Source organism: Coregonus lavaretus (assembly GCF_964263955.1).
Source record: "Coregonus lavaretus genome assembly, contig: SUPER_35_unloc_2, whole genome shotgun sequence".
In the NCBI taxonomy this organism is placed as follows: domain Eukaryota; kingdom Metazoa; phylum Chordata; class Actinopteri; order Salmoniformes; family Salmonidae; genus Coregonus; species Coregonus lavaretus.
The window spans coordinates 5,117,217-5,141,517 of NW_028167180.1; the positions used below are offsets into that span (position 1 = coordinate 5,117,217).

Sequence of the window (24,301 nt, forward strand, 5' to 3'; positions counted from 1 at the left end):
AATGAAGACAGCACCCCTACAATAGGCTATAGGCTAGCTAGCAACCCTATGTCAAAGAGAATGCTGTATTTTTACAAGTGATGAAAACTTGGGAATGACAAATGCGTTACAGGATGCTGACGCACTGACTGCAGGATGTCAAATCCATTAAAGTGAAGGGGGAATGTTTAACGTTGCATCCAGAATGATTAGGATGTTACCAGCTATGCCTGTCATGGACATTTCGGTGAATCTGTTGTTGGCTAAAACCATTCTAGCACCCTCCTCCTGAACAGGGTTCAACAACCAGTTACTGAGTTACTGTAGGTCAGGACAGGAAAAGGGTTAGAAAGTTCAGAACCAAGTTTGAACACTGAACATTGTTATATAATGGCAGTTGACAGGGCTTTAAATAAGGTATAGACACATTTTGCCATGCCACATTCAGTCTTCCAAGTTTACCAAGCTTTAGAATTTTGGAGTAGCTGAACATTCAACCATAAATTTAAGTATAAACTATACTCCTGTAGCTTATGTGCTTGAGAGAGGGGAAATGAAACTCTTCTATGCAGCATTCTGTAACTTGAACTTTCAGTTTGACTTGAGCTTGACCACATGTTAACCACACGTTACCTCATATCTGAACCTACCATCCAGTGGTATATTAGTTCATTATTGTTAGGCTAAATAAGGTAAAGGAAATGCTGATGTTGACACGAAAGGTGGGGTCGCTTAGACTATAAAAACTTGTGGACACGTTACTCCAATCTGACATGTCATGCTCATTCATTAGGTTGACATAACAAACCAATATAACTTAGTTGTATGTATCCGTTTTCAACTCTCAAAGATTGTGGTAAGATTTATTTTCTCTATTTCACCAGATATTATTATTTTATGCATTGTCTAATTATTGTGTAATATGTTAGAGTCTCTGGGATACTAAGTAGGTGAACTGTAACTGGGACAAAGTACACATCTACAATGCATTCGGAAAGTATTCAGACCCCTTGACTTTTTCCACATTTTGTTACGTTACAGCTTTAGTCTGAAATGTATGAAATTGTTTTTTCTCCTCATCAATCTACACACAATATCCTATAATGACAAAGCAAAAACAGGTTTAAAAAAAAAACTGAAATATACATTTACATAAGTATTCAGACCCTTTACCCAGTACATTGTTGAAGCACCTTTGGCAGCGATTACAGCCTTGAGTCTTCTTGGGTATAATGCTACAAGCTTGGCACACCTGTATTTGGGGAGTTTCTCCCATTCTTCTCTGCAGATCCTCTCAAGCTCTGTCAGGTTGGATGGGGAGCATCGCTGCACAACCATTTTCAGGTCTCTCCAGAGATGTTCGATTGGGTTCAAGTCTGGGCTCTGGCTGGGCCACTCAAGGACATTCAGAGACTTGTCCCGAAGCCACTCCTAAGTTGTCTTGACTGTGTGCTTAGGGTTGTTGTCCTGTTGGAAGGTTAACCTTGGCCCAAGTCTGAGGTCCTCATTGCTCTGGAGCAGGTTTTCATCAAAAATCTCTCAGTACTTTGCTCTGTTCATCTTTCCCTCAATCCTGACTGGTCTCCCAGTCCCTGCCACTGAAAAACATTACCACAGCATGATGCTGCCACCACCATGCTTCAACGTTGGGATGGTGCCAGATTTCCATCAGACGTGACGCTTGGCATTCAGGCTAAATAGTTCAATCTTGCTTTCATCAGACCAAAGAATCTTGTTTCTCATAGTCTGAGGTGCCTCTTGGCAATCTCCAAAGTGGGCTGTCATGTGCCTTTTACAAAGGAGTGGCTTCCGTCTGTCCACTCTACCATAAAGGCCTGATTGGTGGAGTGCTGCAGAGATGGTTGTCCTTCTGGAAGGTTCTCCCATCTCCACAGAGGAACTCTGGATCTCTGTCAGAGTGACCATCGGGTTGTTGGTCACCTCCCTGACCAAGGCTCTTCTCCCCCGATTGCTCAGTTTGGCCAGGTGGCCAGCCATAGGAAGAGTCTTGCTGGTTCCAAACTTCTTCTATTTAAGAATGATGGAGGCCACTGTGTTCTTGGGGACCTTCAATGCTCCAGACATTTTTTGGTATCCTTCCCCCAGATCTGTGCCTCGACACAATTCTGTCTCTGAGCAATTCCTTCAACCTAATTGCTTGGTTTTTGCTCTGACATGCACTGTCAACTCTGTCCAATCAATTGAATTTACCACAGGTTTATTCCAATCAAGTAGTAGAAACATCTCAAGGATGATCAATGGAAACAGGATGTACCTGAGCTCAATTTCGAGTCTCATAGCAAAGGGTCTGAACACTTATGTTATTAAGGTATTTCTGTTTTTGTTTTTTTATACCTTTGCAAAAATTCTAAAAAACTGTTTTCACGTTGTCATTATGGGGTATTGTGTGTGTAGATTGATGTGGAAAAAAAGTAATTTAATCCATTTTAGAATAAGGCTGCCACGTAAGAAGATGTAGAAAAAGTCAAGGTGTCTGAATACTTTCCGAATGCACTGTATGTCAAATACTGAAGTAAGCTTGATTGAACTTGACCACCGTGCATGTGTCACTAGTTGGGTAAAATTTGCACTTGGGACTATCCTATTTTTTCCTTTGTACCGGGTAAGCGAAGTCAAGCTCACCTCAAGTATTTGAGTTGATGATACATAAGGCACAGATACAAACCTACAAAATGGTCCCATGGCTGAATCTAGATGATGATTCCTGAAGTAACAGAGAAAAATATAGCATTTGATTTCTAGAAATGTAAGAGACAATCTATACAACCACAGGTGGAGAATCCAACAATGCAGACCATGGATATTGATGACGACACGTATCCCATCAAGCCCAGTGTTACATTTTCAGGTATCAATTCAAGTACGAACACACAGCTTTTGTTGCTTACAATCCTGGATGATATAGGTATTTTTAACATTACCAGAGAGAGTTCAAAGACCTTACATGATAATTCCCTGTAATTCAGCTAATTTTCAGTGGTGGAAGAGACCCTCTGGAGTTGCTGCAGTGTGTCTGGGGCTGCTGTGTGTTCTCCTACTGGCTGGAATCATAGGCCTGTCTGTCTACTGTAAGTTTAGAAGGTTTGGACAGAAACATTTGTAAACTTCCATGGTGTGATAGTTACACATATTTGAATAATTGATTAACTTTTCCCTTTTAAAGGTGGAGTTATTGGTCATCACTACTCAACAGAGAGAGGCCAACAGGCCAGTTACAGCCTTCTGACTAAAGAAGGAGATCAGCAACCCACCAGTTATAATAACTTGACTAAAGAGGTAGACCAGCTACAGACCAGTTACAACACCCTGACTAAAGAGAGAGACCAGCTACAGACCAGTTACAACACCCTGACTAAAGAGAGAGACCAGCTACAGAATAGTCTAAATACCAGGACGACAGAGAGAGACCAGCTACAGAATAGGCTAAAGTCCAGGACCACAGAGAGAGACCAGCTACAGAATATTCTAAATACCAGGACCACAGAGAGAGACCAGCTACAAAATAGTCTAAATACCAGGACCATAGAGAGAGACCAGCTACAAAATAGTCTCACCACAAGGACCAAAGACAGGGACCAGCAGAAAGATAGACTTAACGTTATGACTGCTGAAAGGGATCAATTAAATAATAATCTTAATTCAAGGACCAAAGAGAGAGACCAGTTGAAGAATAGTCTAAATACCAGGACCACAGAGAGAGACCAGCTATAGAATAGTCTCACAACCAAAACTAAGGAGAGAGACCAGTTGCAGAATAGTCTAAATACCAGGACCACTGAGAGAGACCAGCTACAGAATAGGCTAAATGCCAGGACCACAGAGAGAGACCAGCTACAAAATAGTCTAAATACCAGGACCAAAGAGAGAGACCAGCTACAAAATAGTCTCACCACAAGGACCAAAGACAGGGACCAGCAGAAAGATAGACTTAACGTTATGACTGCTGAAAGGGATCAATTAAATAATAATCTTAATTCAAGGACCAAAGAGAGAGACCAGTTGAAGAATAGTATAAATACCAGGACCACAGAGAGAGACCAGCTACAGAATAGTCTCACAACCAAAACTAAGGAGAGAGACCAGTTGCAGAATAATCTCACCACAATAACTCTGGAGAGAGACCAGTTACAGAATAGTCTAAATACCAGGACCACACAGAGAGACCAGCTACAGAATAGTCTCACAACCAAAACTAAGGAGAGAGACCAGTTGCAGAATAATCTCACCACAATAACTCTGGAGAGAGACCAGTTACAGAATAGTCTAAATACCAGGACCACACAGAGAGACCAGCTACAGAATAGTCTCACAACCAAAACTAAGGAGAGAGACCAGTTGCAGAATAATCTCACCACAATAACTCTGGAGAGAGACCAGTTACAGAATAGTCTAAATACCAGGACCACTGAGAGAGACCAGTTACAGAATAGTCTAAATAACAGGACCACCGAGAGAGACCAGTTACAGAATAGTCTAAATACCAGGAACACTGATAGAGACCAGTTAAATACCAGGCTTAGGTCCTAAGGTGAGTGCAGTCTTTTATTTTCTTAATTTACAAGTATCATTTTATTTCATACTTAGAAGAGATTTCATATATTTGTAGACTTTGAAATGCCTTCTGTTCTATTTCGTTTATTTCAGAGAAACCCTGTCTGAAGGAATGGTGGAAGTTTGGCACCAGCTGTTATTATGTCTCCTCCACGAGGGACACAGGCGGGGACGGTCAGCGGCAGTGCAGAGCAATGGGTGCTGACTTGGTTGTTATAAACAGCAGAGAAGAACAGGTAATAGAGAATACATTAGTAATGCTATAATACTACTGTTTCTTTATTATTATTATTATAATTATTAATCATTATCTACATCTCTGATTAGTATTCAATATGTGTAAATAATTGTATCACCAATGTTCATGTCACTGTCAATTTATAGAATATACTTCCTGTCAGCAAAGCAAGTTTGCATGAAATTATATCTATACCTATACTATAGTATAGCAGCTGAGGCTGCAACCTGATCTCATAGTTTCACTTCGACATTCGACGTAATCTGGATGAAAGTCTATTTTTGACGCATTCATTCCATGTGGTTACAGGGTTAATTCTGTGAGGTTACAGCGTTCAAACAGAAACAACTCAAAGGGTTATGGTTAGGGGTTAAGGTTAGGGCAATTGGTTGGGGAAGGCTTCAAACAAAAATGATTAAAAACAACGCTCTGTTTCCATCAAGTACTCTCCCTCTTGCCTGAGCATTGTGAACTGCCGTGGCGCAGTCGTCAGTGCAGATTGGTCTGTGTGGTGTGAGCACGCTTCCCCTCCAAGCTTCCTGAGTTTGCACCAGCGCTCGGCAACTTTTTGTATTTTTTTGTGAGCGCTGAGGAAGGCATATATCAAAGTACTTAGGACCTTTTCAAACATCCTAAATCCCCTTGTATTTCTATTGACCAGGCTCAGTACATTATACTACTACTACTACTACTACTACTACTACTACTATTAGACTACTACTACTATTATTATTTATAAAAATGTAAAAGTGTTTCTCTGCTGTGGAGATTAAATAATGGTCATTGTTTTATTTACAAAATGATATTATAGATATTTATCAATGGATTTAAGAAGAATGTCTGGATTGGTGCATATAAAAAAGACGGAATCTGGAAGTGGGTTGGCAACTGTCACGGTCGTCTATGTCGTCCAAGTATGACCAAGGCGCAGCGTGTCCAAGAAACATGACTTTATTAAATAAACGTTATCGAACTACAAACAAAAGACGACTCAATGAAGTCCACGGTACACTGACCAAAAGGAACAAAAACCCACAACTCCCACAGGAAAACATACAAATAAATATGGCTCCCAATCAGAGATAACGAGCCGACAGCTGCCACTTGTTACCTCCGATTGGGAGTCATTGACCAAACCTAGAAATGAACGTGACAGAAATGCAAACATAGAAATACACCCAAAACCCAACAAAACAAAATACACCCTGGCTCAAATACAAAAGTCCCGGAGCCAGAGTGTCACAGTACCCCCCCCTAAAGGTGCGAACTCCGGTCGCACCAGCATACAGTCTAGGGGAGGGTCTGGGTGGGCGTCTGTCCACGGTGGCGGTTCTGGCCCTGGTCGTGGTCCCCACCCCACCTTAGTCACTATCCGCTTCCGTAGCCTCCTCCACATGACCACCCCCCAACTAAACCCCACAGGATTAAGGGGCGGCACCGGACTAAAGGGCAGCACCGGACTAAGAGGCAGCACCGGACTAAAGGGCAGTACCGGACTAAGGGGCAGCACCGGGCTAAGGGACAGCACCGGGCTAAGGGACAGCACCGGACTCAATGGCGGATCCTGGCTGGCTGGCTCTGGCGGATCCTGGCTGGACGGCTCTGGCGGATCCTGGCTGGACGGCTCATGGCTGGCTGAAGGATCTGGCTGCTCATGGCTGGCTGACGGATCTGGCTGCTCATGGCTGGCTGACGGATCTGGCTGCTCATGGCTGGCCGACGGATCTGGCTGCTCATGGCTGGCTGAAGGATCTGGCTGCTCATGGCTGGCTGACGGATCTGGCTGCTCATGGCTGGCTGACGGATCTGGCTGCTCATGGCTGGCGGAAGGCTCTGGCTGATCCTGTCTGGCGGAAGGCTCTGGCTGATCAGGTCTGGCGGAAGGCTCTAGCGGCTCCGGTCTGGCGGACGGCTCTGAAGGCTCATGGCAGACGGGCGGCTTTGCAGGCTCAGTCCAGACGGCCAGTTCAAGCGCCTTAGGGCAGACGGGCAGTTCAGGCCCCGTTGGGCAGACGGCAGACTCTGGCCGTCTGAGGCGCACCGTAGGCCTGGTGCGTGGTGCCGGAACTGGAGGTACCGGGCTGAGGACACGCATCTCAGGGCTAGTGCGGGGAGAAGCAACAGGGCATGCTGGACCCTGGGGACGCACATAAGACCTAGTGCGGAGAGCCGGAACAGGGCATGCTGGACCCTGGGGACGCACATAAGGCCTAGTGCGGAGAGCCGGAACAGGGCATGCTGGACCCTGGGGACGCACATAAGGCCTAGTGCGGAGAGCAGCAACAGGACGCACAGGACTCGGGGAACACACAGGAGGCTTGGTGCGTGGTGTAGGCACTGGTGGTACTGGGCTGGGGCGGAGAGGTGGCGCCGGAAATACCGGACCGTGCAGGCTTACTGGCCCCCTTGAGCACTGAGCCTGCCCAACCTTACCCGGGTTGATGCTCCCCGTCGCCCGACCAGTACGGGGAGGTGGAATAACCCGCACCGGCCTATGTGGGCGAACCGGGAACACCGTGCGTAAGGCTGGTGCCATGTACGCCGGCCCGAGAAGACACACTGGTAGCCGGATGCGTTGGGCCGGCTTCATGACATCTGGCTCAACGCTCACTCTAACCCGGCCGATACGTGGAGCTGGAATGTACCGAACCGGGCTATGCCTGCGTACAGGAGACACCATGCGCTCTACTGCGTAACACGGTGTCTGCCCGTACTCTCGCTCTCCAAGGTAAGTCCAGGGAGTAGGCGCAGGTCTCCTACCTGACTTCGCCACACTCCCTTTAAGCCCCCCCCCAAGAAATTTTTGGGTAGTACCCACGGGCTTCCAGCCTCGACTCCGTGCTGCCTCCTCATACCACCTCCTCTCGGCTTTAGCTGCCTCCAGCTCTTCACGAGGGCGGCGATATTCTCCCGGTTGTGCCCAAGGACCCTTTCCAGCCAGTATCTCCTCCCATGTCCATGAATCCTTTGGAGCTGGGTCCTGTTGCCGCTTGACACGCTGCTTGGTCCTCTTATGGTGGGTTTTTCTGTCACGGTCGTCTATGTCGTCCAAGTATGACCAAGGCGCAGCGTGTCCAAGAAACATGACTTTATTAAATAAACGTTATCGAACTACAAACAAAAGACGACTCAATGAAGTCCACGGTACAGTGACCAAAAGGAACAAAAACCCACAACTCCCACAGGAAAACATACAAATAAATATGGCTCCCAATCAGAGATAACGAGCCGACAGCTGCCACTCGTTACCTCCGATTGGGAGTCATTGACCAAACCTAGAAATGAACGTGACAGAAATGCAAACATAGAAATACACCCAAAACCCAACAAAACAAAATACACCCTGGCTCAAATACAAAAGTCCCGGAGCCAGAGTGTCACAGCAACTCAACATTTAAACCTACGTAAGTGAACAGGTTCTGGAGGACTTTTTTTCTGTTGTAATAAATTACTTTTTACAGTCCGATAATCTTGTCCTCAGCCAGATGTCTCTCTCACTCTCTGTCGAATGGTAGCAATTGAGCCTGGAGACTAGGTTAACCGTCTGATTCTCTATTTTCTATTGGATGATATTAATCTCTGATTCTCTGTGCTGTTTATAGCTATTGGATGGAAGGGGAACCAAGTAACTTGAATGACAAGGTGACTTGTATTGAGATCTCACAGACGGCATCAGACCCATTGAAGAGTTGGAAGGGTGGAATATGTACTTCAAATTACTGGGTATGTGAAAAACCGTTCACACCGTAGTCTAATTATAATAACTAATGTAAGCCCCTATCTTATGGAGTTGCACTGGTTTTCCCTTTGTTAGGCTTAACGTGTTTCTATGTGTATCTACATTGAAAGATGTATTTGATGTCTTTAAAGAGACCAGGGCTATGTGGAGTTTGTCCACCGTTCATCAGGCCCAGTGGAGTGGAACTGTGGTCTAGTAGGCTCTAACTGTGGTCTAGTAGGCTCTAACTGTGGTCTAGTAGGCTCTAACTGTGGTCTAGTAGGCTCTAACTGTGGTTGACATTTTTTTAAACGATATTTACAATTTTTACCATTTAATGTGTGCATATAACAATTGAATAAGATTCTGTTTTCATTTAAGTTTTTACAGTTATCAATCCATTTCAAATGCAGTAGTTTTCTATTTTTGCTTCCATTCTGTTCCATATGTACCATGTGTTCATTCTACTGATTAAATACATCTATATACTGTGATCCAGGTATGTCATTTACTTGTCAGGTATACTGTAATACTAAGTGTTGTAATGTATGAATAGTAACTCCAATGTTTTCCTTCTAAATGGTGTCAGTTATTAGTTGACGTAGCACAGTAAAAACACTTTAGTTAATAGATAGAAAACAGTCGTTATCAGTAAAGTTATAGCAGTACCAGAATTGACCACTAGAAGGGTTGTGTCATCCATGGACATGTGACCAGAGCCCGTATTCACAAAGCATCCCACAGTAAGAGTGCTGATCTAGGATCAGTTTTGTCTTTGACCTCTCTCTGGTAATGTTAGTTTTTTTTTTTTTTTTACTTAGCTTACCCAGTACAAAGGAACCGATGGGATAGTCCCAAAAGAGCAAACTCTGCCCAACTAGCAACACAATACTCCTGTTGGATGAAATATTCACATTTAGAACTTCTGTGCAGTATTCTGGAACTTGAACTTAAAACCTAAACATGTGCATCTTCTAAGGCTCCAACCTTAGCTATACCCACTGGATACCATTATGGACCTACAGCGTTCACACAATAATGGAGTCAGATTGATAAATGTAGGTTATTATTATATTCAACATAATTTCTACACATCTACACCTTAACAGGTGTCTTGAACATACTGAAGTCTGAGATTTCTGAGTTCCCAGGTGTTTTGAATGCAGCATTAGGGGATCTGTTCTCCACCACCCACAACCTATCTGGGTACATCATTAGGGGATCTGTTCTCCACCACCCACAGCCTTCCTGGGTACATCATTAGGGGATCTGTTCAGATATGTTATGATATGATATGAGATCAGATCAGATATGATACTGTATGAGATCAGATCACATATAATTTATTAGATATGATATGGTAATTTATTAGCTCAGATATGATATGGTACTGTAGGAGATCAGATATATGGTAATTTATGAGATCAGATTTGATATGGTAATTTCTGTTTGGTTAAATTTGAAGACATCTTCTGCAACACAAGTTAAATATCCAGTAACAATTTCTATGACGCATACACATATAATGCCCTGTAAAAAATGTATAACGCCTTAATATTCACTATAAGATATTAGAATTGCTCATAAGTAAATGTGTAACATACAACAATAAATTTAAATAAATATGGTAACAGGGATCCCTTTTAACAAACATTAAACTTTTTGCCTCTGTCTCAAAATCCGCATCAGCCAATTAAAATTGTGAATGTATTTGTACACTGTCAAACACTACATACAGTGCCTTCAGAAAGTATTCACACCAATTGATGTTTCCACATTTTGTTGTGTCACAGCCTAAATTTAAAATGGATTAAATTCAGATTTTGGGTCACTGGCCTACACAAAATACCCCATTATGTCAAAGTGGAAATATGTTTTCAGAAATGTAAAAAAATTAATTAAATGAAAAGCTGAAATGTCTTGATTCAATAAGTATTCAACCCCTTTGTTATGTCAAGCCTAAATATGTCCAGGAGTAAAAATGTGCTTAACAAGTCAAATAATAATTTGCATGGACTAACTCTGTGTGCAATAATAGTGTTAATATGACTAATAGTGTTTTGAATGACTACCTCATCTCTGTACCCCACACATACAATTATCTGTAAGGTCCCTCAGTCGAGCAGTGAATTTAAAACACTGATGTGAGCACAAAGACCAGGGAGGTTTTCCAATTCCTCACAAAGCAGGACACCTATTGGTAGATGGGTAAAAATATATATAAGTCAAGGGGTATCAATACTTTCTGGAATTATAGCACTGCAATCACTGACCTGTTTGAATATACAGATTATTGCTGCAAGGACTCATTCACATAAACATAATGAAACAACTATACAGTATGGGAGAGAAAAGTGTATTGCATCTTTGTCAAAGATACAACATGTAAAGAATGACTTCTGATTTATTTTTAAAATCTCAGCATTCTTTTATTATAGAAACATGCAACATATCTCGATTCATCTGCTAAACATTACACAAACAAAGATGTACAGGATTTATCATTAAGTACTTTTAAAAATAACAATTGTTTATAGGAAAATAAATGAACACACACAAAATAAATACAACTCATTGAATGAACATTATTTCTAATTGTGGTGATTCTTCCCAAATAAACTACAATAAGTATGAACACAGAGAGGGAATGGAAAGAAAAAGGACCGAGGGAGAGAGAGAGATGAAAGAGAGAGGGAGAAAAGTGTAGAAAAAAGCGGGTTGAGAGAAAATTAATTCTGTAATTTTAATATCTGTGACCAATCTCTTTATATCATAAACGCATTGAATTTATTGAATATTGGGACTCTGTACCGCTTTGAAATCATATCATAGTAACCAGGAGTGGTATGGTGTTGATATCATAGTAACCCGGAGTGGTATGGTGTTGATATCATAGTAACCAGGAGTGGTATGGTGTTGATATCATAGTAACCAGGAGTGGTATGGTGTTGATATCATAGTAACCAGGAGTGGTATGGTGTTGATATCATAGTAACCAGGAGTGGTATGGTGTTGATATCATAGTAACCAGGAGTGGTATGGTGTTGATATCATAGTAACCAGGAGTGTTATGGTGTTGATATCATAGTAACCAGGAGTGGTATGGTGTTGATATCGTGTGTATCTAAACAGCAAAAGGAGTGTGCATTGTGGCTCGAGAAATAATTGACACATGAAGTGAACAGCATTGATTGTCGGAGAAGGGCACTGGTCAAATGGGCTATTTCTGGCGTCCCGTTGGACATTGATAATCAATATCTTAGGCTAAAAAATCCAGGAGTAGTTAATGCACGTCTCTTGGCCCGTATGAAGAATGGGAAAAATGAGCAAAGTTTATCTGTACGTTTGATGAGTATTTACCAACCTATGTAAAGTTGTGATGTATAAGATACGCCGTAAGAGTGTTCGTGCAAAACCCTACGCAATGCAAGAAGTGTAAAAAATGTGGCCATGTGTCCAGTTTACAGACGGAAGGAATATGTTATTGAAGAGTCTGAATGTAAAATGTTGCAACTGTGGTGGGGATCATTGCCTAAATAAAGGTGAAATAAAAAATAAATAAAAATAAAATAAATAAATAAATATTTCCGAATTCCCTGAGTGCCCTGTTAGGGTGAAAGAGGTTGAGCTATCAAGCAAATCTCCTATGAGGAGGCGGTGAAGAACGTTGAAGGGGAAAGAGTCCTCAGTTCTGAAGATATGGCGGTGGATCCACCACAACCAGTTGCACATGTTATACATCAACCAAGTAATCTGAATACACTTATTGTGAAGAAGGTGTATTTTGTAGTATTTGTAGCCACAGTTATTAATTGTACTGCACAAGTGTCCAAGAAGCTGGACTTCATTATATCTGCAGCCGATACGTTTTTGGGCCTTCAAGACTTAACAGCAGAAGCACTGCAAGGATCCTTATTATCCACATGTACAGTAGGTGGCGGAATGCAGATAAAATTGTTGCGATTATACCAAAGAAGAAGAGGAAAGTCAATTCGACTACTTTTTTTATGTGGCTTCACCCGAAGCTTCTCGACAGCAGGAGAAATGGTAGGTTCATATTTGTATTAAATAAGTCAGGTGTAAGATTCTTTAGGAGTCAATTCTTATTTATCCCAACGATACGTGAACATAATAAGGCCCGGTTTTCAACTTCTCTTTCTAATAAATGGCAGGTAAAAATATCAAATACCCAACTAGGCCAACTACAGCGGAGTGCGCACAAGGAAGTCTACGAAAGGTGTTGTCTTTTTTCACAGCGATCTGACGCTGAGATGTAATCTATTAAGCTGATATATTGATCCTAAAATAATACATGCTTATGTCGAAAGAAACAATAGACAATCCTGCCTATACAGTGTATTTCTTTCAAACGTTGATAGGTGGTCATGTCGATGAGTGCTCTGTAGGCCTAATTGACTTGCGGTACATTTTTACAGTGGTTGTGTCCGAATACCCATACTTATGTTTAATTAGTAGGCATTTTAGGTATGAAAATAATGTAACATTTCGAAAATGGAGTGCTTTTAGTAAGAAGTGGGCAATACAGATTTCAGACATGGCCTATGACTTCCCGTCGCAGCTGCACCCAGTCAAACCGGACAACATGGACGCGTAAAAACGCGACCACTTTCGATTTAAGTTGGGACCATAGAGCTAGATAGAGGACTCACCCTTGTATCTATTCTATTTAGCATCTCTGACAGCATGGGCAGCGCCGATGAGGCTATCTCCATTTTAAAGGACTACATTTTCTTCTTCAGCCAGTGATGTTGGAAGTCCCACCCAGTTGACTACATTAATATGATGTCATCCCTCGATGGCGCTGCCCATTCTAACGTGGCCTTTTGGCCGCTAGAGGCCTCTATCATTCTCTATGGTTGGGGCGTTTGGGGTAGAAGGGATACCATTTGTCAGAAATGACCAGGTTAGACTTTTCGTAGCAGGTTGGTTAGGATAAATTATGCAGAAAGTTGGGATAATTAAGGTTAAGGTTAGGAAACGGGTTAGGGTTAACTTAAATGCAAAAGGAAATCAACTTTTGACGTCAATTAGACATAAACTGTATCCCGTCTAGCATTGACCAGGTTAGGTCGAATTGGTGTCCAGCCTGCATCATTTCTACAATGCGGTGCGTTTTCTGTCTCCAGGAAATATCAATTCTTATTTAGTTTAACATGTGGATTCCAAATGCCTTTAAATATAAGGTCCGGAGTCCTTAAAAACACCAAAATATGGATCTTGAAAGGGAATTGTATGTGTTTTGAACACTTTTCTTCAGTGGATGTTGGTGTTTTATTATTGTATTTAAGATGTTCTGTGTTCATGATATCACTTTCCACCCTGTTAGTTTGTTGTAAATCTCCATTTAAGAAAATAACCCTTTCCTACAATGACACCACATTCAGGAATTGTCATCATTTCTTTGGTGGGAAAACAATGTTCTAAAGCTACATGAAAATTAACCACATTTCAAAATGTTAAAATATGTTTGATAGAGAAGTTAAAATCATGTTCAAGGGTCCAGCATTATTCTAGCTCAAACTTGTTCACTCACAAAACTATGGCTAATTTAGCCAACAAATGTCCACCCAGTTAGTTTCCACCCTGTTAGGATTATGCACCTAACATGTTGGAAAATGCAGCAAAAAAATTAAGTGCCTGAGCTTGACCAATATATTTTTCTGAAAGTCAGACATATCCTTTTTCTAATAGAATACTACACTAAATTATAATTTTTTTCTCCAAAAGTTATGAGGTCCAAAATGCACCACATTGTAGGAATGACCCAGCTAATACTATTTCCTAAAAGATGACTGACATGACAAAAGACAACGAAATAACCTAATTACATATGGACTACTATATTTATATCAAGTGGGCTAAACTTGCATATTTATTTCAACGTTGGCTACCAATATATATATATACCAACAATAAAACATTTTTTGAATGCAATGAAACGTGCAATTGTGCATGTTTTCTTCACCATGGCAAAACATTCAGGAGAACTTCAGTGCCCGTATAAGTCGGAACGCTGTGAAGGAATATTTATGCAAATGTATGCACTCACTAACTAACTGTAAGTCGCTCTGGATAAGAGCGTCTGCTAAATGACTAAAATGTAAATGTAAAATGAATATACAGGTATCTGCCTAAATAAAGGATCTTAATAGGGAGATGGGCCCCCACCAGCTGCCAGAACAGCTTCAATGCACCTTGACATAGATTCTACAACTGTCTGGAACTCTATTGGAGTTCTTCCACAAGAAATTCCATAATTTGGTGTTTTGTTGATTGTAGTCAAACGCTGCCTCAGGCGCGGTTCCAGAGTCTCCTGTAAGTGTTCCATTGGTTTGAGATCTGGCGACAGACAAACACCCTTTAAAGGCCCTATGCTCCGTTGAGACCCCTCTTTCAAAGTCACTGAGATCTCTTCTAGCCATGGTAGCCAAAATAATGGGCACCTGGGCATTTTAATACATGACCCTAAGCATGATGGGATGTTTTAATCACTTAATTAACTCAGGAACCACACCTGTGTGGAAGCACCTGGTTTCTAAATACTTCGTTCCATCATTTACTCAAGTGTTTCCTTTATGTTGGCAGGTACCTGTATGTCAAAAGCAGTTGATGTATCTTGATTTTAAAATATCTGTTGTACATTTACCAAAGTAACAAGTTCTGTGTTTTTAAAGAAATGACTGATTCATATTTTGTTCTCACGCTTTAAGAGTTGTGATGGCGACCAGCACACAATGCTGGCCTCAGATGATGATGGTAGGTATGAAAACACAGAATAAACTGACCCAAGCTATATTATTTAATTTAAATCTCAATTTAAGAGGATATTTAGTAAGATATAAATAGTTGTCCCTTAACTGCTGGGATGAATAATACACATTTGTTTATGCAATTTTACTGCCAATAAAGTTTGTTTCTCTCTCATTATTCCTTCACCAGTGCTGCCCCCTCCTGGTGACATCCTGGTCCTGTTGCTGACATTAGATTCAGTGTCTCTGAGCTGGGGTTCTCCTCAGGGGCTGACAGGACCACAGACATTCAGAGTGACATGGGGGTGTGACGGTGAAACAAGCTCAACAAGAGTGAAAGGTGGGCATCATCTTGAAATAAGCAGTCTCCAACCTGGTGAAAAGTACCAGTTCAACGTGGCTACAGAGGGAGAAGATGGAAGCCAAAGCAGATGTGTCTCAGCATCCCTATCCACAGGTACAGTAGGCTAACTTGTGTTTTTATTCAGACTACATCATTCATTCATTCCTAGAGACATTGCTGGACTCTCTGTCAAAAACAGCTCATCCTCTATTCTAAACAAATATTGTTTTTTGTTGCAGTGGTCCCACCCAGAGACTTAAAGGTAGACAATTTGAACGATACCTCCTTCACTCTCCGCTGGTCCAAGGCTGAAGGGATGGGGAAAGTCCCACAGCACTTCTTCATATCCAACTGCATCCCAGGAAGAGACCCCCTCGCAGCCAATACTGACGACTGCCACAAAACCTTCTCAAACCTGCAACCCGGCACCGAGTACACTGTTAGTGTTGCAACTGTGTTGAACAATGGGGAACAGAGTGAACCTGTCTCTACAACCATCTGCACTAGTAAGAGATCTTCCCCCAATTACAGCTCATTGTCTCTTTACCACTAACTACAACGATGTTGTTACCTTACAAATACACGTTTTGTTGCTTCTGTTCTGTTTCTAGCTTATTTCTCCCCATATTAAAAGCCCTGGCTTTATTCTACTTTTCCACCGGCAAGGCTATAAATATTTTATTAAATGTTTAAGGGATTCCATTATTTTATTTTTTAAAGTGAGGTGAGTGAACATTTTAAGGTAGAACTAGGGCTGTTGCGGTGACCATATTACCGCCCCACCGGCAGTCAGGGGTCATGGCCTCAGTAAAATTCCACAAGGCCCAGATCCCCGTCATTCGCGTGAGGAAGAGACGGAGATATCGTGGACGCAGATCCGGGTGCCTTGTAAGGATCCGACGGCGAACGAGTAAACTGCCTCTCCCATCAATCCTATTAGCCAATGTTCAATCTTTTGAGAATAAAATTGACGATTTAAGATTACGGTTATCCTACCAACGGGACATTAAAAACTGTAATATCTTATGTTTCACGGAGTCGTGGCTGAACGACAACAATGACAACATTCAGCTAGCGGGCTATACGCTACATCGACAGGACAGAACTGCAGACTCTGGTAGGACAAAGGGTGGCGGTCTGTGTATATTTGTAAACAACAGCTGGTGCACAAAATCAAATACTACGGAAGTCTCGAGGTTTTGCTCGCCTGAGGTAGAGTATCTTATGATAAGCTGTAGACCACACTATTTACCAAGAGAGTTTTCATCTATATTTTTCATAGCTGTCTATTTACCACCACAAACCAATGCTGGCATTAAGATTGCACTGAATGAGTTGTACAAGGCCATTAATCAACAGGAAAACGCTCATCCAGATGCAGCGCTCCTAGTAGCCGGGGACTTTAATGCAGGGAAACTTAAATCCGTTCTACCTCATTTCTACCAGCATGTTAAATGTGCAACCAGAGGGGAAAAAACTCTAGACCACCTTTACTCCACACACAAAGACGCATACAAAGCTCTCCCTCGCCCTCCATTTGGCAAATCTGACCATAACTCTATCCTCCTGATTCCTGCTTATAAGCAAAAACTGAAGCAGGAAGCACCAGTGATTCGGCTAATAAAAAAGTGGTCAGATGACGCAGATGCCAAGCTACAGGACTGTTTTGCTAGCACAGACTGGAACATGTTCCGGGATTCTTCAGACAGCATTGAGGAGTACACCACATCAGTCACTGGCTTCATCAATAAGTGCATCGATGATGTCGTCCCCACAGTGACCGTACGTACATACCCCAACCAGAAGCCATGGATTACAGGAAACATCCGCACTGAGCTAAAGGGTAGAGCTGCCGCTTTCAAGGAACGGGACTCTAACCCGGACGCTTATAAGAAATCCCGCTATGACCTCCGACGAACCATCAAACAGGCAAAGAGTCAATACAGGACTAAGATTGAATCATACTACACTGGCTCTGACGCTCGTCGGATGTGGCAGGGCTTGAAAACTATTACAGACTACAAAGGGAAGCACAGCCGCGAGCTGCCCAGTGACACAAGCCTACCAGACGAGCTAAACCACTTCTATGCTCGCTTCGAGGTAAGCAACACTGAAGCATGCACGAGAGCACCAGCTGTTCCGGATGACTATGTGATCACGCTCTCCGTAGCCGATGTGAGTAAGACTTTTAAGCAGGTCAACATTCACAAGGCCGCAGGGCCAGACGGATTACCAGGACGTGTACTCCGAGCATGTGCTGACCAACTGGCAAGTGTCTTCACTGACATTTTCAACATGTCCCTGACTGAGTCTGTAATACCAACATGTTTCAAGCAGACCACCATAGTCCCCGTGCCCAAGAACTCTAAGATAACCTGCCTAAATGACTACCGACCCGTAGCACTGACGTCTGTAGCCATGAAGTGCTTTGAAAGACTGGTCATGGCTCACATCAACAGCATAATCCCAGAAACCCTAGACCCACTCCAATTTGCATACCGCCCCAACAGATCCACAGATGATGCAATCTCTATCGCACTCCACACTGCCCTTTCCCACCTGGACAAGAGGAACACCTACGTGAGAATGCTATTCATTGACTACAGCTCAGCATTCAACACCATAGTGCCCTCTAAGCTCATCACTAAGCTAAGGATCCTGGGACTAAACACCTCCCTCTGCAACTGGATCCTGGACTTCCTGACGGGCCGCCCCCAGGTGGTAAGGGTAGGTAACAACACATCTGCCACACTGATCCTCAACACGGGGGCCCCTCAGGGGTGCGTGCTCAGTCCCCTCCTGTACTCCCTGTTCACCCATGACTGCATGGCCAAGCACGACTCCAACACCATCATTAAGTTTGCCGACGACACAACAGTGGTAGGCCTGATCACCGACAACGATGAGACAGCCTATAGGGAGGAGGTCAGAGATCTGGCCGTGTGGTGCCAGGACAACAACCTCTCCCTCAACGTGACCAAGACAAAGGAGATGATTGTGGACTACAGGAAAAAAAAGAGGACTGAGCACGCCCCCATTCTCATCGACGGGGCTGTAGTGGAACAGGTTGAGAGCTTCAAGTTCCTTGGTGTCCACATCACCAACGAACTATCATGGTCCAAACACACCAAGACAGTCGTGAAGAGGGCACGACAAAGCCTATTCCCCCTCAGGAGACTAAAAAGATTTGGCATGGGTCCTCAGATCCTCAAAAAATTCTACAGCTGCACCATCGAGAGCATCCTGACTGGTTGCATCACCGCCTGGTATGGCAACTGCTTGGCCTCTGACCGCAAGGCACTACAGAGGGTAGTGCGTACGGCCCAGTACATCACTGGGGCAAAGCTCCCTGCCATCCAGGACCTCTATACCAGGCGGTGTCAGAGGAAGGCCCTCAAAATTGTCAAAGACTCCAGCCACCCTAGTCATAGACTGTTCTCTCTGCTACCGCACGGCAAGCGGTACCGGAGTGCCAAGTCTAGGTCCAAAAGACTTCTCAACAGCTTCTACCCCCAAGCCATAAGGCTCCTGAACAGCTAATCATGGCTACCCGGACTATTTGCACTGCCCCCCCACCCCATCCTTTTTACGCTGCTGCTACTCTGTTAAGTATTTATGCATAGTCACTTTAACTCTACCCACATGTACATATTACCTCAACTACCTCAACTAGCCGGTGCCCCCGCACACTGACTATGCAACGGTACCCCCCTGTATATATAGCCTCCCTACTGTCACTTTATTTTACTGTATATATAGCCTCCCTACTGTCACTTTATTTTACTTCTGCTCTTTTTTTCTCAACACTTTTTTGTTGTTGTTTTATTCTTACTTTTTTGTTTAAAATAAATGCACTGTTGGTTAAGGGCTGTAAGTAAGCATTTCACTGTAATGTCTGCACCTGTTGTATTCGGCGCATGTGACCAGTAAAATTTGATTTGATTCGATTTGAGTCACGGTAATCTCCTTTTTATGCACTCTGGACATGCTTTGGCATTACCCAGCTTGCTAACTACCATCAGGTCCTAATGGCCTGGTACTCGGGGCTCTGTTGTCCCTCTAACCATCAGGTCCTAATGGCCTGGTACTCAGGGCGCTGTTGTCCCTCTAACCATCAGGTCCTAATGGCCTGGTACTCAGGGCTCTGTTGTCCCTCTAACCATCAGGTCCTAATGGCCTGGTACTCAGGGCTCTGTTGTCCCTCTAACCATCAGGTCCTAATGGCCTGGTACTCAGGTCTCTGTTGTCCCTCTAACCATCAGGTCCTAATGGCCTAGTACTCAGGGCTCTATTGTCCCTCTAACCATCAGGTCCTAATGGCCTGGTACTCAGGGCTCTGTTGTCCCTCTAACCATCAGGTCCTAATGGCCTGGTACTCAGGTCTCTGTTGTCCCTCTAACCACTCTGACATCAATGCATTCGGAAATCACATCAAACACTTATCATCTAAACAGTATGCACTTTTAAAACTCACCTCACTGTGAAGATCAATTTGATGAAAGAAGTTCAATAACAGGTTGAAACTGAGTGGAAAACATGGTAGTTGTAGATGTTGTTTCAAAGCCTAACATAATGAAATGGACAGTGCTTTCTAAGGTGATGATTCATTCAAAACACCCATGCGCATATTAGAGGTGATGCATATATGAGGCCAAGTCCCCCCCCCCAAAAAAAATAAATAAATAAATAAATAAATACATGGAATTAAAATAATGATTGTGTATTCTTCTTACTATATAATTATATAATATAAAATAATCGCACAGGACTTAAGCTTATCGTGTCTGCTAAATGAACAAGTCTACAGCCTATGGCATGGTGCATAGCCAGATAATATACAGTAGGCCAACTCTTCTGTTCTTCTGAAATACATTTTCTTCATATCATAATGTTTCTTTAGTCCTGCCTAAAATAAATCATTGATTTATTGTGATGGTGTATAATATTTATTATACATTTTTTTTAAATGTAGATGTTCCAAAAAGAAAGCATCAGCGGCTTGTATGTGTTGAGGCCTGGAGATGCTAAACGTGTTTACCATAAAACTTAAATTAATAGCCCAGGCGTTTATTTACATAATGCACACAGCTTTTGCTCATTTGCATAGTTAATGTAAATTTCATTTACATCCAGAATTTTTATAAATGCACTAATGTGTTATAAATTACACGTCACATTTATTTTGTCTTAGTATGCCTCTATTTCAAAGAAGAAGAAAAAACTTCCTTGACAGAATATTCTCGTCTTTGACTCTGCATTTTCGAGAGGTCTTACTTTTGGCACTAGAGGGCGACGGCCCGATTTCTTGGGGTCTGTACTCCCGAAGTTGTTCACTGTTTTTGTGTTTCCAGTTAGCAGTTGTCAGCAGCCAATGGCTATCAGTTTCTTACTGGCGATAGAAATTGATGATTGACATAGTTTTTTCGAGGCATTACTGAATTATTTAATGTAACAAATCAAACATTAAACCTTGTAAACAATTCATGGTAATTCGTGGTAACCTCGTAAACAATTCATAAATTCATAGTCAGTTACCGTGAGACCGGCTGTCTATTGCATGACAATAACCAGCTGACAAAATGTCATGACCTCCACAGCCCTAGGTAGAACATCTTCTTAAAACACTATGGCAATCTTAGTGCAACACCTAGCAGCCTAATCAAGAGAGGTTTCCTTTTGGGGAGGCTGAAAGAGGCATAGTTCAGCCATTATCTGAGAGGAAGTTATGTATCTCTTTATCGAAAGCTTGAGGACTTTTACATTTTTCTGATTGTTATTTTTTAGAAATGTTAAGTGGGACATCTGTTAAACATTTGAGTGTACAAAACATTTTACCCTCAGAACAGCCTCAATCCGTCGGGGCATGGACTCTACAAGGTGTCGAAAGCGTTCCACAGGGATGTTGGCCCATGTTGACTCCAATGCTTCTAGAAGTTGTGTCAAGTTGGCTGGATGTCCTTTGGGTGGTGGACCATTCTTGATACACATAGGAAACTGTTGAGTGTGAAAAAACCAGCACCGTCGCAGTTCTTGACCCAAACTTATGCTCCTGGCACATACCATACTCCGTTCAAAGGCACTTCACTATTTTGTCTTGCCTATTCACCCTCTGAATGGCACACATACACAATCCATGTCTCAATGCTTAAAAATCCTTCTTTAACCTGTCTCCTCCCCTTCATCTAAACTGTTTGAAGTGAATTTATCAAGTGACATCAATAAGGGATCATAACTTTAATCTGGATTCACCTGGTCAGTTTTATGGAAATAGCAGGTGTTCTTCATGTTTTGTACACTCAGTGTATATCTGTAGTTAAACCTTAGCACTGACAATAATGTAATTTATTTATTTTCCCATAGTACTTCCTGCTCCAGACCAGCTGACTGTTGACTCCGTTGACACCACATCAGCTGCTGTTAGCTGGAAGCAGCCACCAGGATTGGACCAAACCCAACATCATTACCAGATCTCCTACCGCTGTCCAGGGACAGAACCACACATCACTACCACATCTTCACACAGTATCACTCTCTCTGACCTGAAACCTGCTACTGAATACTCTGTCACTGTCTGCACTGTGCTGGAAAATGGAAAGAAAAGTCAACTGGTGTTAACAACCCTCACCACAGGTAAGTACCCTACTTACAGTGGGGAAAAAAAGTATTTAGTCAGACACCAATTGTGCAAGTTCTCCGACTTAAAAATATGAGAGAGGCCTGTAATTTCCATCATAGGTACACGTCAACTATGACAGACAAATTGAGAAAAAAAAATCCAGAAAATCACTTTGTAGGATTTTTAATGAATTTATTTGCAAATTATGGTGGAAAATAAGTATTTGGTCACCTACAAACAAGCAAGATTTCTGGCTCTCACAGACCTGTAACTTCTTCTTTAAGAGGCTCCTCTGTCCTCCACTCGTTACCTGTGTTAATGGCATCTGTTTGAACTTGTTATCAGTATAAAATACACCTGTCCACAACCTCAAACAGTCACACTCCAAACTCCACTATGGCCAAGACCAAAGAGCTGTCAAAGGACACCAGAAACAAAATTGTAGACCTGCACCAGGCTGGGAAGACTGAATCTGCAATAGGTAAGCAGCTAGGTTTGAAGAAATCAACTGTGGGAGCAATTATTAGGAAATGGAAGACATACAAGACCACTGATAATCTCCCTCGATCTGGTGCTCCACGCAAGATCTCACCCCGTGGGGTCAAAATTATCACAAGAACGGTGAGCAAAAATCCCAGAACCACACGGGCGGACCTAGTGAATGACCTGCAGAGAGCTGGGACCAAAGTAACAAAGCCTACCATCAGTAACACACTACGCCGCCAGGGACTCAAATCCTGCAGTGCGAGACGTGTCCCCCTGCTTAAACCAGTACATGTCCAGGCCCGTCTGAAGTTTGCTAGAGTGCATTTGGATGATCCAGAAGAGGATTGGGAGAATGTCATATGGTCAGATGAAACCAAAATATAACTTTTTGGTAAAAACTCAACTCGTCGTGTTTGGAGGACAAAGAATGCTGAGTTGCATCCAAAGAACACCATACCTACTGTGAAGCATGGGGGTGGAAACATCATGCTTTGGGGCTGTTTTTCTGCAAAGGGACCAGGACGACTGATCCGTGTAAGGGAAAGAATGAATGGGGCCATGTATCGTGAGATTTTGAGTGAAAACCTCCTTCCATCAGCAAGGGCATTGAAGATGAAACGTGGCTGGGTCTTTCAGCATGACAATGATCCCAAACACACCGCCCGGGCAACGAAGGAGTGGCTTCGTAAGAAGCATTTCAAGGTCCTGGAGTGGCCTAGCCAGTCTCCAGATCTCAACCCCATAGAAAATCTTTGAAGGGAGTTGATAGTCCGTGTTGCCCAGCGACTGCCCCAAAACATCACTGCTCTAGAGGAGATCTGCATGGAGGAATGGGCCAAAATACCAGCAAAAGTGTGTGAAAACCTTGTGAAGACTTACAGAAAACGTTTGACCTGTGTCATTGCCAACAAAGGGTATATAACAAAGTATTGAGAAACTTTTTTGTTATTGACCAAATACTTATTTTCCACCATAATTTGCAAATAAATTCATTAAAAATCCTACAATGTGATTTTGTGGAATTTTTTTTCTCATTTTGTCTGTCATAGTTGACGTGTACCTATGATGAAAATTACAAGCCTCTCTCATCTTTTTAAGTGGGAGAACTTGCACAATTGGTGTCTGACTAAATACTTTTTTTCCCCACTGTAAGTATTAGTTCTGGTTATCAAAATGACTATATGTGAATTCCCCAGATCTCAAAATGCAGTTTGGTGCAGAAATCAATAAACGTTGTTTATAATATCTGACTTTATGCTTTCTTCCATTCCTGTGAGTCATTATGTCAAGGAGTTGATCTGCCTCTCCTTGCTTTAACTTTATCCAAAGTACAGCGTAAAAACTTTGTTATTGTGGATAATATGTATAATCACAGCATTCTTTTCATTTATATTAATGAATGAATATAGCAGAAACTCTTCATTGTTGTTACATTACAAATCAGCTTCTCTTGTGTGACTTCTGCCTTAGCTTATTTATTCCCATATCAAAAGGAATTGCAAATGACCTTTTCTATTTTTCAACTACTATTCTACTTTTTCTCCTGTAGTATATTTATGGAGTTAAACGATAGCACTGA

The 24,301-nt window shown here is 42.4% G+C and overlaps 2 protein-coding genes across 2 annotated transcripts in view; both read left to right on the plus strand.

Annotated features, from left to right (window-relative positions):
- Positions 1-24,301, plus strand: part of LOC311110235 (uncharacterized protein) — a gene marked incomplete at its 5' end in the record, with an annotated part of 68,632 nt that overhangs the window by 25,229 nt on the left and 19,102 nt on the right. The gene's annotated exons all lie outside the window — the stretch shown is intronic.
- Positions 12,503-24,288, plus strand: LOC311110190 (receptor-type tyrosine-protein phosphatase H-like; the record flags this gene model as incomplete). Its single annotated transcript, XM_084188741.1, has 6 exons — positions 12,503-12,554; positions 15,239-15,284; positions 15,468-15,734; positions 15,860-16,126; positions 21,981-22,250; positions 24,272-24,288. The coding sequence occupies exons 1-6, from the start codon at positions 12,552-12,554 to the stop codon at positions 24,286-24,288; spliced, it is 870 nt and encodes a 289-aa protein (XP_084044867.1). The 5' UTR covers positions 12,503-12,551.